The sequence below is a fragment of the Hoplias malabaricus genome, chromosome 12 (genome assembly GCF_029633855.1).
Source record: "Hoplias malabaricus isolate fHopMal1 chromosome 12, fHopMal1.hap1, whole genome shotgun sequence".
In the NCBI taxonomy this organism is placed as follows: Eukaryota; Metazoa; Chordata; class Actinopteri; order Characiformes; family Erythrinidae; genus Hoplias; species Hoplias malabaricus.
In genome coordinates this window covers 25793697-25808431 of record NC_089811.1, presented here as the reverse complement: position 1 = coordinate 25808431, position 14735 = coordinate 25793697, and the positions used below count along the sequence as shown (strand labels likewise).

Sequence of the window (14735 nt, the reverse complement as noted above, 5' to 3'; positions counted from 1 at the left end):
CTGTAAACAGTTTGTTGCTGCAGCCACAAACACAAACACAAAAACCTTTTCTAAATTTCAAGTTTTTAAATGTTGTCTTAGTACTATTATAAAATAAGGTTTTAATAATTTACATATCATTTGTAATTTGATTTTTATTTACATTTTACCAAATGTCTCAACTTTTTAGTAATGGGATTGTATGTGTTTTGTACTGACTTATGTTTTATGGAAGACTTGTTATGTAATAATTAACCTATCTTGCATATTTCATTTTTTTTCAGATTGAATGTAATTTTCAGCAGATTTGATGAAGTCCAAAGATCTGGGAACATGATCCTGTCCACTGGCTCAGGTAAGATTTGGTTCTGATACTAGTCGTCTTCTTACTTATGCAGCTTTGTAATTGTACTTGACTAGATCCCAGCATTAGTACTCATTAAATGTAATTTTTTATGGAATATAAGATTGTTTAAAGGATTTTATTGTAAAATATGAGCCTATAGTTACAGCTACTCTGCTTGTGTAAAGGGTTTATTTGAAGGTAGTGAATAGAATCCAGATTTGATAACATGCTCCTCCTAAGGTCTTGATTAATTCTGTCTGCAGTGTTGCATCAGCATAATCCAGTCATACAATGATCTGAATTGGTATTTTGTAGTTTATAGCTGTTTTTTGCGTCATAACTGAGATGTGGTGGTTAACCTAGTTTTAGTCATTTCATTCATGTGCGTTTAAGAAAGCCACAGGGATTGGGCACCGTGGGAGCTCACTGAATGGTAATGTCACAATCTGAAAATGTGTAGGGAAAAAACCACAAACTCAGTAGCCCACCACCATTGTGAGTTTAGTGCTGAGTTTGGGTTAAAAGAGAGAGGAAGAAATATCACTGTCGGCAGCATCCATTGACCACTGATGAGGGTCTAGAGGATTACTAACACAATGTGGTGGGTGTGTCTAATAGGATGGGATGTGGGCACTGTGTTTATAAACTCCAGCAGCATTGCTGTGTCTGATGTACTCCTACACACACTAACAAAGCACCACCATGTCTGTGTCGGAATGATTTATGACAAAAATCATACCTGCAATGTAATGGTCTTCTGGGGCTTCTGATTGACAAACAGGGTGAAAGAGTACCAACAACTTATGCAGAGCAACAGATGGAGTTGATAATTGTAGAACTCCACGTGCTCCTATGTGGTCAGTGGAATGGACATAGATTGTCAAAATGAGGTTTTAATGTTATGGCTGATTGGTGGTGGATATGCAGTTAAGAACATTCATGACAGTAAAAGTCAGAACATACTATGCAAAAGAAAACACCAACAAAAATAAGCTAGCATAAAAATAAAAAACGACCAATATTAAATATACATTAAAATGACTGTTTTGTTCACTATATGTTTCAGAAACAACCATTAGAAATCAAAATGCCCAATTGTGTTGAATTGACGGAAGTGAGTTCCATCATTTTGCTTTATTTCAGAATAATAAAGGAAACAGCCTTTATGATATTTTGGTGTATGAATATTTTTACATTTTTTAAATGCTTGTTGTGGCGGCATTTATTACTCCTCGTTAATGTGTTTGTTAGAGATTGAGGCCAGCTTAAGCCTGTGGCCTAACAGAATGAGATCCAAAATTTTGGAAAGCCCTATAATTCTTTTCTCACACTTATTAGCAAATGTCAAATGGCATAAGTTAATCAATTTAATTGTAATGATTGACTCTGGAAGTGCTCTACCTGTGTAGGTTCCTTTGCAGTTGCCAGGAGACCAGTTAAAAATAAATAAATGAAATCTAGAGGATTTGCTTCATCTTTCCATTTTGCAGAGTGAGTGTAAGCATGACCCGCTGTTTCTTACTCTAGACTGACTATATACTCTGAAGGAGCTCTTAATTGTAGAAGAGCTGAACACTTTGAAATCTCACTGAATACCCAGGGATGCGTTCAGTGAAGTTGCCTAGCACAGCTTGCAGCCATATGTGTTAAGCTAATCATCTTAGTTTTGCAGTTGCAAAAGCTTTAATAACATGCAGTCGCAAGAACTGCATTACACTGCTAGTATACCATGTGGTTATAAATCTGCTGTCGGGGGCCTTGAGTATATGCACATTTTGCTTCCTGTGGTGTTAAAGCAGTGTTTTGCTTATTGATACACCTTCATCTTCCAGGCTCTTTTGTACAATTTATACAAGGAAGCAGGACAGCACACATGAAAATGACTATGTAGTATCAACATAAACTTCTGGAACATATTGTAGCCATGTCATTAGATGGGTGAGAGTGGGGTGGCTTTTGTATTGGGTGCAGTCACAAGACTAGAGCGGTAGGAAGGAAAGGGAGGGGGGGCGCAGGCGAGGACAGGGAGAGGGAAAGAGAGAGATAGAGAGAGGAAGGGAGGGAGTGTGAAGGATCTGGGGCAGCATTTCTGTGTTCTCTATGCTTTCTGTTAGAGTGAAAAAGACGTTTGTGCTATAACAACTGGAGAAGGTAAGAATAAAACATGGCACACCTTCTTTAGTTTCAAGGACAAATGTATTTACTGGCGACCTGAGCAGCAGCACTAAATAAGTGAGCATTTGGTTGAAAGTAGGCGTTTTCGTCTGTCTCAAGTAAGTAATCGCTTGTAAGTAAGTAATCCTCTTCAACAACATGAAGAGGATCCCCCTGCCAAGTTAAGAGCTAGTGTTGTTAACTAGTGTGTTAAAAATGTTCTGCGTATGTGACAGCTTCAATATTGCAATATTTAAAATAAAAAATCTGTTAATAATAAAGGTCTGACAGTCAAATTTTTATTATTATTTATTTGGCAGGTTATAAATGGTTGTTAAATATTGTCATTATTGTTTGCTCTATCCTTTAAATGAGAAACCTTGAGGGTTATAAAGAATAATTTTAAGTAGTTATGGTTATTCAATCACAACCTGTTTAATCCAAACAATGTTATACAGTGGTTTTGAACCTGTAAAATATTAAATGCTAAACTTTAATATTAGGTTTGAAGAAATACCTGTAATCATCTCTTTTAATATGACAAAGGAAACAACTGATTTGTTGGATTTTTAAAGATGATCTAGGTGGAATAGGCACGTTAGGCACAAACTCTGCCTCTGATCAATAAAGAACTTAGATAAAGAAAAAAAAAACTTTTATTTATTTATTTGTTTGTTTGCACTTTTTTTAAAATTTCCCTTATATTTCTGTGATCCACTTGTTTTATCTTCAGCTTTCAGTCACCGTCTCCTTTGTTTTGGACTTGTTTCATTTGTCTCCCACCCTTTGTCTGTTTTGTCTGGCTTTGAGTAGAATGTTAAACAGGCTCTATTGCTGTCTATTTTTGGAGAGGCTTTACATAGATCAGTGTTATTCATTAAACCACCAGGAGGGACACCTGCCTTTTCCTTTGCTTATAAAGTTATCTTGTTTGTGCTATATTTAATCCAAATTGCTTTTGCAGTTAAACTGAAACCATTCTTATAGGGGATCCATGTCTGTCTTGGATGGTTTTAGCTCAGTGGTTATTAAACAGGCAAGCTTCTTAGGCAATATTTTGGGATCAGCTGTGTTATCCTATGTCTATATCTGGTAACAGTTAAAAATTTTGTAGGGATTTCACTTCAAATGATGAGTATTTGTTAAGTACAATAAAGCTAAGACTAAATGCCTGTCAATGCAAAAAATGTAAGTGTACGCAAATATGTGACTCAGCAAAAAATTAGAGGTGTGTGCTAAGGGGAAGGAGCAAAAAGGAAAACTGTAGTTCTGCTGTAATGTAGGAATCTCTTCATTTCTGAGGTCTTGAGTGATACTGACAGCATCAGCTCTGAGTTGCTGGACGTTTGATTGCTGTTAGCATCATTTACTTCCTTTAACCGGTATTGTCACAGTACATTAATTTGCAATGCAATATTTCTGTGTTCAAATTGAATGTGAATTCAGCTGAATAAATGCCTATTACGCCCATGTGTAACCAGCTGAAGTGGGTGTATGAGTTCATGTTTGTTGCTGTGCACAAGCAGTGTAAATGTAGGGCTCTATAATTTCAGGAATGCGGGGGAAAACAGACAGAAGCACAGAAACGAGAAATAAAAAGGGAACGCACACATACACAGAATTAGAAAATCTAAAAAGTTGCTATAAGGAAACTGTAAATTTATTTATTTATTTATTTATTTTTTAATATCAATACTCACTACAAGTCCCAAGTGCTTCCCAAGTACTACGAGTGCTTCTGTTTTTGTGCACATACATGGACGTACATCACAGTGGGTGTGCATATAGTTGGCTAACTGTTGTTGTCCAACACACTAGCTTAGAGTATGGCAAAAGCATTGAAAAAACTGAAAAACAGCAAAATTCAGGGTACAGCAGTATCCCAAAGACTTTTATGAATCAGGCCAACAACTTTTCTGCAGGTTTTGTCAGCATAAAATAGACTGGACACAAACAGATACCTGCAATGATCACCTGAAGTCCAAAACACACCTCAAGAAACAGGCGTAACCAAACTCAGCAAATATGCTTGTCCAAGTATCTATTGATTATTCAGCAGTCGTCGAATGCAAGGAAGTGAGTTTGTGGAATAATGTTGCCCTTTGTGCGAAATCCAACATACTACTTTAAAAAAAAATGACATTCTTTTTTAATGTTGCTAAATATAATTGCAACAGTTTCAATAAATGCAAAGTTGCTGTTTACTATTGTTTGTTTAATTCTATTTATTTTCTTTTTTTAAAAAATAAAAAAATTTGAAGGGTAAAGGGGGAAAAAAAAAGATAAATGAAAACAGAAAACAGACAAATCCCAAGTTACCATAGTGACCAGTTCATGGATTACCAAGTTAAACTTTTTCCCTTTAAAGTGAAGGACTTAAGTCTTTAATAGCATAGTTTTTAACAGTGGAGAGAGCACCGCTAGGCATATATATGTGTGTATATATATGTGTATGTATATGTGTGTGTGTGTGTGTGTGTGTGTGTGTGTGTGTGTGTATATATATATATATATATATATATATATATATATATATATATATATATATATATATATATATATATATATATAACAAGCCTAGTTTTGCCAGACCGACATAGTCATTGTCATAGAGGTGTTTCTGGCATTTAAACAGGAAAAGCCCAAAATACATACCCTTGTCATTGGAAGGTCTGGAGAAGCTTTGGTGCTTCAAATCAATGTCTTTGTTTACATGTGGTTTTTGTTGTACATAAGATATGGAAGACTAATTATTGCAGAAATGAAAAAAATTTTTGTACATTTACGTATGCTTTGTTTTTTTTTGTTGTATTGGGAGTCTACTGAAAACACCTGGGGTAGTGGAAACTGGCAGCAAATATCTAACAATTTTGAGTGTGGTTTGGCATCCTATGAATGGACTGATACTTTTAATTGTCCTTATTTAAAACTTAAATTATTGATGTATTGATTTTATTATTTTATTTATTTTTAACTTGCTTCTTTATTTCCCCGATTTCATGGCTACCTCTTATTTCCCAATCGTAGAACTAATGCAGTTCTCAATGCTGAAATACAGTTTGCAATAAATCAAGTAAAAACTGAAGTGCTTCATTGCCCCAGTTTGAAAAGTATTTGGAGAGTCTAATTCTTTTTCCAAAGCCTCTTTGTTGATTGCAGCAGCACAGAGGGCTATGCTAAAATGTCTAAAAGAATGTTGTTTCTTCCCTGTTTTCCCTGAACCTTGTGCTTTTCCTTCAGGGAGGAGTGTTATTGTTCAGTATTTATCATCATTTCAGTCCGAAGGGCTTCAGCAGCTGATATTATTCAGTGAGAACTGTGTGGGCAAACATCACGTGTTTGGTTTTTACACTTTAAACATCTCTAATATTTGTCCCGGCTCAAGTAATGTTGCCTTACTGGAACAAATAAGCAGGAGCTGGAATGTTGGTACTTTTTGCATTCTTTATGTTGACACTTAAAGATTACATCACTGATATGCTTTTGAGCAAAGTATGAGTCACGTGTTACTGTTGGCACCTTAGATTTACAATTATATCTACCTGTCAAGAAAGTTGTAATAGTGACTAAGCTGCCACCATCTGCTAAATTGTGTATGAACAGTACGCTCTGGAAACAAAGCTTATGATGTAACTAATTGAAAAGATTTAGTCGTTGCTTGAATAGAAAGTTTTTAATCTTGAAAAAAATATATTCAATACTATTATATAGATGTACCATTTATGCTTCAATGAAATTTCAAGAAAATAAAACAACAAAACAGTTAAATGTTCTTCCCTTCTTCCCTCCCCAGTGTTTTTTTTTCCTTCCCCCCTACCTTTTCTTCTTCCTACCCTCTTTCTTTATCTCCATATTAACACACATTCCTTGTGTCAGTTTTGCTTTGTTTAAACTGTTATGTCACACAAACTCAGGTCTAGCACTAGGTAATTAAAAACTATCCTTTATTTTAATTTATTGAAAGTATTTTTACTTTAATTTTCAATTACAATATTGGTTAGAAATATTGGAATACAATATTTTGTCCAAATTGTGAAGGCCTAGGCAGTGCAGATATTTTGTCTTGCGCATTTGTAAAAAAAAAAAATATATATTTTTATTATTATTTTTTTTATATATATATATACTGATATTTGTAAGACTCTGTATCTTTCACTCTCCCGGATAAAACCTCTTTTGGCTCCTTCCTGTTTCACTAGTGTCTTTTCCTCTTTCCTTGTATACTGATACGAGACCATTGTTGTCCGGCATGCTTTAGATTTTTCTTGTCTATATAGTGGAATTGTCCTCCTTGATATATTTTTGCAATAATGTCTATATTGCTTTCATAGGATGGATACATAATTAAGCTTTACTGAAAACTCTATAAATGTATGGAATTGATCATTAATGGATTTGTTAAATTAATGTTCTCTTAAATCTTACCAGCAGTGAAAAATATTTTAGACAAATTCAAAAGTCCCTATAATAATACCTGCCATGTATATCTTCATATATAATGTATATGTCCATTGCTTGGTCATAAAAACATGCCTGGACCATTTTGTACTTATTGCACTTTTAATTGCAATTAAAATTGTGATTGAAAAAACTCAGGCCAGGAGGTGGGACAGCTCTGAGGTGCCTGTTATCTACTACCACTTTTACACCAAAGGACTCTGGTTCCATTCAGAATTCTTGGAACCTTAGTACTCTATACAAATTGGCCCCCATTTCCACCAGTTTAGATGGGAGCCAAGGATACGTCATCAGGGGGCATTGTGGGGTCGCTCTGTTCCGGATACTGTGGCTGAATTCAGCCCCAGTGCCAAAGCCAAAGATAAACATTCAAGAAAGTGTCATTGTTCACTGTTTGCAGCAGATTAAGATCAGTATGATAATAATACACATGTAAGTGATGTTCAGTTCTGTCTGTTAAAGTTTGAGTGTTTCAGTATATGTTTTTAGCTCTGTCCTGCTGAGCCAGTGTAGTATAGCAGCAAAGAAAAGTATCCAATCTGTCTCATCTCGCACTGACCACAGCCCCAGGCTAATTTGCCATTGACCCGTGGTGTGTGTGTGTTTTTTTTTTTTTTTTTTTTTTTTAAATTATTATTTCTTTTAAGTATATATATAATATATATGCAAGCTTTTTTGAAGAGGAAAAGATGATACAAAATACTTGTACAACTGTGGCACAGAAAAAACATAAATGGCTACATAATGCTTGGAGATTTTTATTTATTTATTTTTATTTTGTAACCCTCTTGAATAGACAGTTAAGCTTTCTGGGTCTTTTTGTAGATTAATCAGCTTAACATTTCTGTCACTGATTGATTGAGTGCTCCTTGCACTGATTTAGTCAGAATGTTAAATGAATGATGGCATTTGCTCATTTTAGTGTGCCTCAAAATGACCTTTGATATGCTTCTCAGCATTTCAATCTGTATTGCCCTTTTTAGATTTTTTTTTTCTCCTCAAATTGCTTTACAAATAGCATAGGATAGGTGCTGAGCCTGCTATTAAAACGGTTAACATAACATGTTAGTTTGAAAGATGACTATTTAACTAGTTCAATCACAAATTAATTACAAACTGCTTTGCTTTGCCTTTTGCTAATCTTTCATTAAATTTGTCAAAATCCACCTTCATACAGAGAACCCCAATTAGCAGATCACATTGAACACATCATACACACAAGAACGTTTTATACTCTTAACTTTCCTTTTAATAACAACTAATTAAAACTTCTTAAGGACAGGGTGCAAATTGGTGCAGTTTTTGTTTTGTCATGCAGTGCCAACCTGAGGGCTTTAAAGTCACACTTGTCCAGTACTGGCAATCATGTGCTGAGATTTCCAGTCTTTTTTTTACACTCATATGTGCTGTATTTATTGTAATTTGTCTGTTTATTTACATTTAAATTCTGTACATTTGTTAGAAACACAGAAGCCTCATCCACATCTTTAAACTCCAAAGACCACCCCATTTTCAACGAGGTAGTGCGTTATGGCTTGTCTTATTTCAGTGTTTTCATACAGAGTAACACTCGCAAACTACTGTAAATTATTAGTTTGTTGACTGGACTAGTTTAATGCTACGTTCACTTGGCCATATACTTGTTTATTCAGCACTAGTGGTACTTTGAAAATTTTTTAAAATCATCAACATGCTGCTTTTCCTGAGGCCTAAAACACCTAGCGTTTGTTCGCATTACAAATATAATGATTTTCATAGGTCTAACTTGCTTCTTGTTTGTGGGCATCTAAGCAAGAGCCTTGAGCCACTTCTGATTGGTCACCATGCCTGCCCTGGGCAGATCGGTTGTGTTACTAAACTCAGTGCTACTCTCGCTCTCTCTCTTGTCCAAATTGCTAACCTGCAACTGTGGCTTGTGGCTGTCACCAGAAACAGAAAATCACTTTCCATAGAAATTGAGCTTCCAGTTATAAGTAAATATTGCATAGCACTTAATCTGGGCTTTAGGATGGATGACCTGAATTCTTTAGAATCCACATAGATGCAGAGTGTGATGCTCAAGTTTCGTCAGCATACTTGTTACTGGTTATTGTTTAGTTTTGTAGTGCTTGAAACAATGTTAATGATTTAAAATTTGATGATGCTTTCTTTATATATACTCTGTTTCACTTCCTAGGAACAATTTACAATTAACTGTAGGTTTAGTAGATCGATATTGATAACTAGGTCTGGGCGGTAAAACAATATCGGTATGTATTCTGACAGACATTCATTTATAACCTTATATAACTTTTCAATACAGTGTTCAGTAGTTTCACTAGTTGATTTAAATATGAAGTGTGTCAGCACATAATGAATACAGTGATTGGATTGATGAATAAACCCCAAGCATGCTCCTGCCTTGGCTCCTAAACACCTTATCAAATCCCTTTGTATAATGGACAGTGCTGTGTGTGAAGCACAAACATCAAATAATCTGTAGCTTTCAGTTGCTTATTGAGCAGTGTTGAATGAGTAAATAAGATAACTATAGATAAAATCTAGTTTTAAGGATCACTTTTTGCCATTTAGTCAGTTTATATCAAAACCTGTACTGCCCCAACAAAGAGCGGGAATATAATTGCTGCACAATGATTTATGGTGAATAAAGTGTGGATAATCGGTGTGCTTATCTGCTGTAGAGTGATCTGCCTGGAGTTTAGCCTATGAGCTTAATTAGTAATTAGTGAAAAAAAAAAAATTACACCTAATGTTAGGCTGAGGCCATCATACCTTGCTACATGCTAGCAATATAATGTCATTTAAGTGTTTGTAACTGGCTTGAACACAGCATAGTGATTGAGTTCAGTTTGAGTAGCCAACTGTAACACCAACATAAAAAGGATTATACATCATACGACACACAGCAAGTTTTTTAAAACTTGAAGAAATTGACAACATGACTATGCTTGTGTTCAGACAAAAGTGTAGTGTTTTAAAGCAGAGCTCCAGAGTAGAGTCTACACACCTGAAGTTTTGAGATCTTTGTTTAATTAATGCAATTATGACATTGGACAAAATGTTTATGGTAAGAGAATTATGTTACAGTTTGTCAGTATATTAGCCTTTTTATCTGGACAAACCAAAATGTAACTTTTCAAAGGTCTAGTGAAATTTTGTGAGTGAAAGTCACTATTACAAAATGTTATGTCATGATAATTATTAACAGTGATTAATAGAACAACTTACTGTAATAACATTTTAGGCCATATCACACTGGCCCAGTTAGAACTGAATGCCCCTCATTTATTCACTGGCTATAGTGGAATGTTTTGAGGCAGTGTAACTTTATTTTAACCCTTTCCTAATTTTGAATGTTTTGCTGGCTTCAAATTCTACAGTAAATATGATCAAGTGGGTCAATAAAACATCAGAAATATTTTCTTTGTACATTTGTCAGTTACGGTTTCAACAGACTTGAAACTCACATATGTTAGGTCTGTCCCAAAACCTAGTGAGCTCTGCACTGACAGTTCCTAGAACACTGCTTTAGTCAGAGTGATTAGAAAGATTTTGGTCACATGCCTACTAGTGAATAAGCAACCATGTTTATCGGTGTTTAATAGTTGATCAGCTTATTTCTGACCTGAATCAATGTAAGCTCTGACCCCCTCCTTTTAGTGCACACAGATACACATGTAACAGTGAGTTGAGGGGTGGTCAAACCTTGCCCCTCCCTATTAGCTTTTGGTAAATGTCCACAGAGCTGAGATCAGGCCACAATTCAAATGAAGATGACATCACATCCCACTGAGAAATTGTTCCTTCAGAGAGAGAGAGAGAGAGAGAGAGAGAAATAGAGAGATCCCTGTAGCTAACCTCATGGATATGAGCTTGTGAAGGAATAGGATAATTACTGACAGCTTACCTCAGGTGATCACTTGCTCAGCATTTTGTTTGGATAAAACCTCTCTCTCTCTCACACACACACAAAAGCTCTCCTGTTGTCTGAAATGTCCAATAAGGGCAGTGGCTGACCTTGACTGAAAGGATGCTGAAGAAGCTGATGTGCAAGAAGATCTGTGCCCGTAAGCTGCTGTGCTAACAGTGCTCTGTTACGATTCATTTGTTTTTGCTAAAGATAATCTACGCTTCTGCTGTTTCTGAGCTTTCTGCTGTCTTTTTTTGAGTTCCGTAATTGTCTGCTGTTGAATGGTGTGATGCCGGTTGTCAAATGTGCTTTTGCTTGTTTTGAAAATGTAGATTTCTATAAAATGCTATTTGTACATGGAGACTACTTTTTCTTCCCTATGGAGAATATTTCAAATTGTCATGTCATGTCATGTCATAGGAAAAAACAAACAAATTTACCGATATTACATTTATATATATATATATATATATATATATATATATATATATATATATATATATATTTAATATATAAAATTAAATAATTATATATATAAAATATATATATAATATATATATATATTTTTTTTGTTTTCACTTTACCCAAAGTTTTATCAAAACTTTTTTGAATTTGTATTTCAAGTATGGAGTGATGAATTAATGTCTGACCCCATCCAAATGCAGTCAAAGCTATATTGCTTTCATGAGGTGGTGCTTTGAATGTGTCTAAACAAAATACAATGCACATCACTGCATTTCCTTCAGGGAGCAGCACACCCTTCAGTGTTTTTCCACTGTTGATATTGTATTTCAGTGTGGCAGTTACTTCTTTTTAGTGAGTATTTTGAAATAAAAAAAGATGCAAAATCTTTTTTCCCCAGACAAGAACTTTGATGATGAGGACTCAGTGGATGGGGGAAGGTCTTCATCTTCGTCCTCTTCTAAAGGCTTCTCCAGCAGCAGGCGAGGAGGGAGTATGGGCTCAATGAGGCGACCCAGCTCAGCTTCGGGACCCCGAGCTGCAGGTTATTTCTTCACTGTCTTCAAACTTTAGCTTATCAGTTTAGTGCTGAGTGCAAATGTGCTTTGTGTATATTAGTCGTCTTACAAAGCCTCACTCACATACTTATGCTATTTTATGTAATCGTTAATTGATGGAATTTATTTCCTGTTTTGGCAGCTTTGGTCTCCAGATACCTATTATTTTCTTGCCGGAAATGCAAAATGAAAAAAAAATAAAAGCCTTTGTTATTTTCCTATAGGGAAAGAAGGAGCTAGTGCAGGAGCTGTGGATGAGGAAGATTTTGTCAAGGCTTTTGAAGATGTCCCTACTGTGCAGGTAATCCTCCAGAAGTGAGGCCACAGTTGTAATAAAGCACAATAGTTTTGTTACTGTTGATTTGCATTACCTTTATTTACTAAATTTATGAAAACATATCCTTTTTTTGACAGATCTATTCAAGTAGGGAATTGGAAGATTCCTTCGCAAAGGTTCGTGAGGTGCTGTCAGATGACAAGCACGACTGGGAACACAGAGTTGCTGCTGTAAGTAAAGCCCAGTCAACCACATATTTGCATTTTGTCAATCATAACACTTAACATTCACACTGTTCTGAAGTATATTGATCTTTATCCGTATTTTGCTTCAAAAGGAAACTCATGGCTAGCTTTTTTGCAAATGATTATTATTTTCTAGCTGAAGAAAGTGCGGTCACTGGTCCTGGCTGGAGCTACAGAACATGAAGGTTTTCTTCAACAGCTCAGACTTTTGGAAGGTGCCTTCAAGCTCTCTGCAAAAGACTTGCGGTCACAAGTCGTCCGAGAAGCATGCATCACCTTTGGGTATGGATTGCTTGTGTGTGACTTGTCCTGTTCTTTCATTACGTTATAATGTATTGCATGATTTTTTTTATTTTTATTTTTATTTTTTTTTTAAACTGAATTAATATGTTAACAGCAAGAGTAAGATTTGTTTGTAGGGGAAATTTGTCTTTCAATGCATTCAAGAAATGTTATGTTTTAAAAATCTGGAGATATAATCGGTCAGCTTGTGTTATATATTCTGCTGCTTTTTAATCATCTGTTTTTGAAAGTGGAATTAGATCAAATATATGCTGAACATAGAAACTCATGCGTGCTCCTTTAAATTTAGTTTGGATTATGGTGATGGAGCCTGTTCCACTTCAATTCCTTAATTATCTCATTTTAATGTATTTCCAATGAGGTGAGACTGAACTGAGTGAAGCGTTGTGTAGAATCTTACTTCTAAAGAGCAGTTAGATGATGGATATGTGAACAAGCATCATGTTTTACTGTCATCCAAATGTCTGGCTGATACATTTCTCTCTACCTGTAATCAGCCCATTTTAATGTTTGGACTGAATTTTTTGAGTGATTATTTCTGTCGTCTCTTAGACATCTTTCCTCAGTGTTGGGAAACAAATTTGACCATGGAGCAGAGACCATCATGCCCACACTGCTCAATCTCGTACCAAACAGCGCCAAAGTCATAGCCACATCAGGCGTGGCTGCCATCCGTCTCATCTTACGAGTGAGTGTCCGTAATGTATATGAGGATCTTCATTTTAAAAAATGTTTAATGTATTATTTACAACTTAAGTTCACAGTTGGAACTAAAGTAAATAAATTAAATCTAAATAATCTCGCAAGTCACTTCTAAATCATAATTGTTTTTTTTTTTATAGGAATACAAATTTTTTTTTTTCCTCACTCATATAGCATTTTTTTTCTCCCTCCGTTCTCAGCATACACACTATCCTCGTCTCATCCCAATTATCACCAGTAACTGCACATCCAAATCTGTGGCTGTTCGAAGGTAAGGCCATTCACATCTATTATATCACAATATGAGTCGAGTACCACTCATATTTTTCGAATATGTTTTCTGTATACCTCTTTCTAAATATATTTTTTTGATATCTTTGCTTTAATAACAGGAAAAAACAGAAAAAACATGTTGTCATACATATTATATTCTATTTTTTATTATTTTGTTTGCAGGAAATACTATTATATCTATTCTGAATGTTTTGAAAACTGTTGAGGGATTTAATTAATTAATTAATTTATTTAATTGGATTTGTTCAACAGACAGCTGGTGTTAATAAAGAGCTTATGAGCCTAGTTTATAAATCCAAATTTTGGAACAGACATGCTTACAGGCCCATTATCACTGATAAGACTGCTTAGATACTGAAATCTACTGGCCTTAGAGAAACATTCACCAATTTTATTTATTTATTTTTATCCTGTAAATAAATATTTCTTTTGTACAGAAGCAGTAAAACTAATGTTACTGAAAATAGATGAAGTCTGTGGTACCTGAAATCTTTTACACAAATGAAAAGGCAGGTGAAAATTTGGTAAAACTTATTTTTAGTCCAGTATTACTGGATGTACATACAAAGAAAATTTCTGCCGTTATTGCTTGCTATGAATTCTTCAATTTATCAAAAAGTTTGTACTGTCCAGTGTTTGAGTGTTTTAAGATGCAAAAAGTGTGCATCCAGGTGTTGCCCTGATCAGGCCCCTGACCCTGTGTATCCTTTACAAGATCCTGGCCTTGTCTCACCTACAGTATTGTGCTTGGCCATGCTGTTTTAACTCTGCACCTGCCTTTACCTCCCACAGAATCACTGACCACCTCCTCCTTCCTCATGCTCATGTGTCACTAATATTTTACCTTCACATTGATATAATCCAATTATCTGTCATCAGTTCACTTCTGTTGTGTTCTCTGGTGTTGACCCGAGGAGGATGGGATCCTTCCAAGCTTTCTTCCTCGTGCTCTGAGGAAGTTTTTCCTTCCCACTGTTGTCCTTGGCTTGCTCAAAAGAGGCTTGGACCAAGATCTTTGTAAAGTTGTTTTGTGACAACGCTATATAAA

General features: G+C 35.3%; 1 protein-coding gene across 1 annotated transcript in view; it reads left to right on the top strand.

Annotated features, from left to right (window-relative positions):
• clasp1a (cytoplasmic linker associated protein 1a) overlaps nucleotides 1-14735 on the top strand; it is a 66704-nt gene that overhangs the window by 25476 nt on the left and 26493 nt on the right. The window contains exons 8-14 of the mRNA XM_066686335.1: nucleotides 264-334; nucleotides 11710-11853; nucleotides 12091-12167; nucleotides 12281-12373; nucleotides 12525-12670; nucleotides 13244-13379; nucleotides 13594-13664. Of these exons, the coding sequence (XP_066542432.1) occupies nucleotides 264-334; nucleotides 11710-11853; nucleotides 12091-12167; nucleotides 12281-12373; nucleotides 12525-12670; nucleotides 13244-13379; nucleotides 13594-13664 (738 nt within the window). The remainder of the gene's footprint in view (nucleotides 1-263; nucleotides 335-11709; nucleotides 11854-12090; nucleotides 12168-12280; nucleotides 12374-12524; nucleotides 12671-13243; nucleotides 13380-13593; nucleotides 13665-14735) is intronic.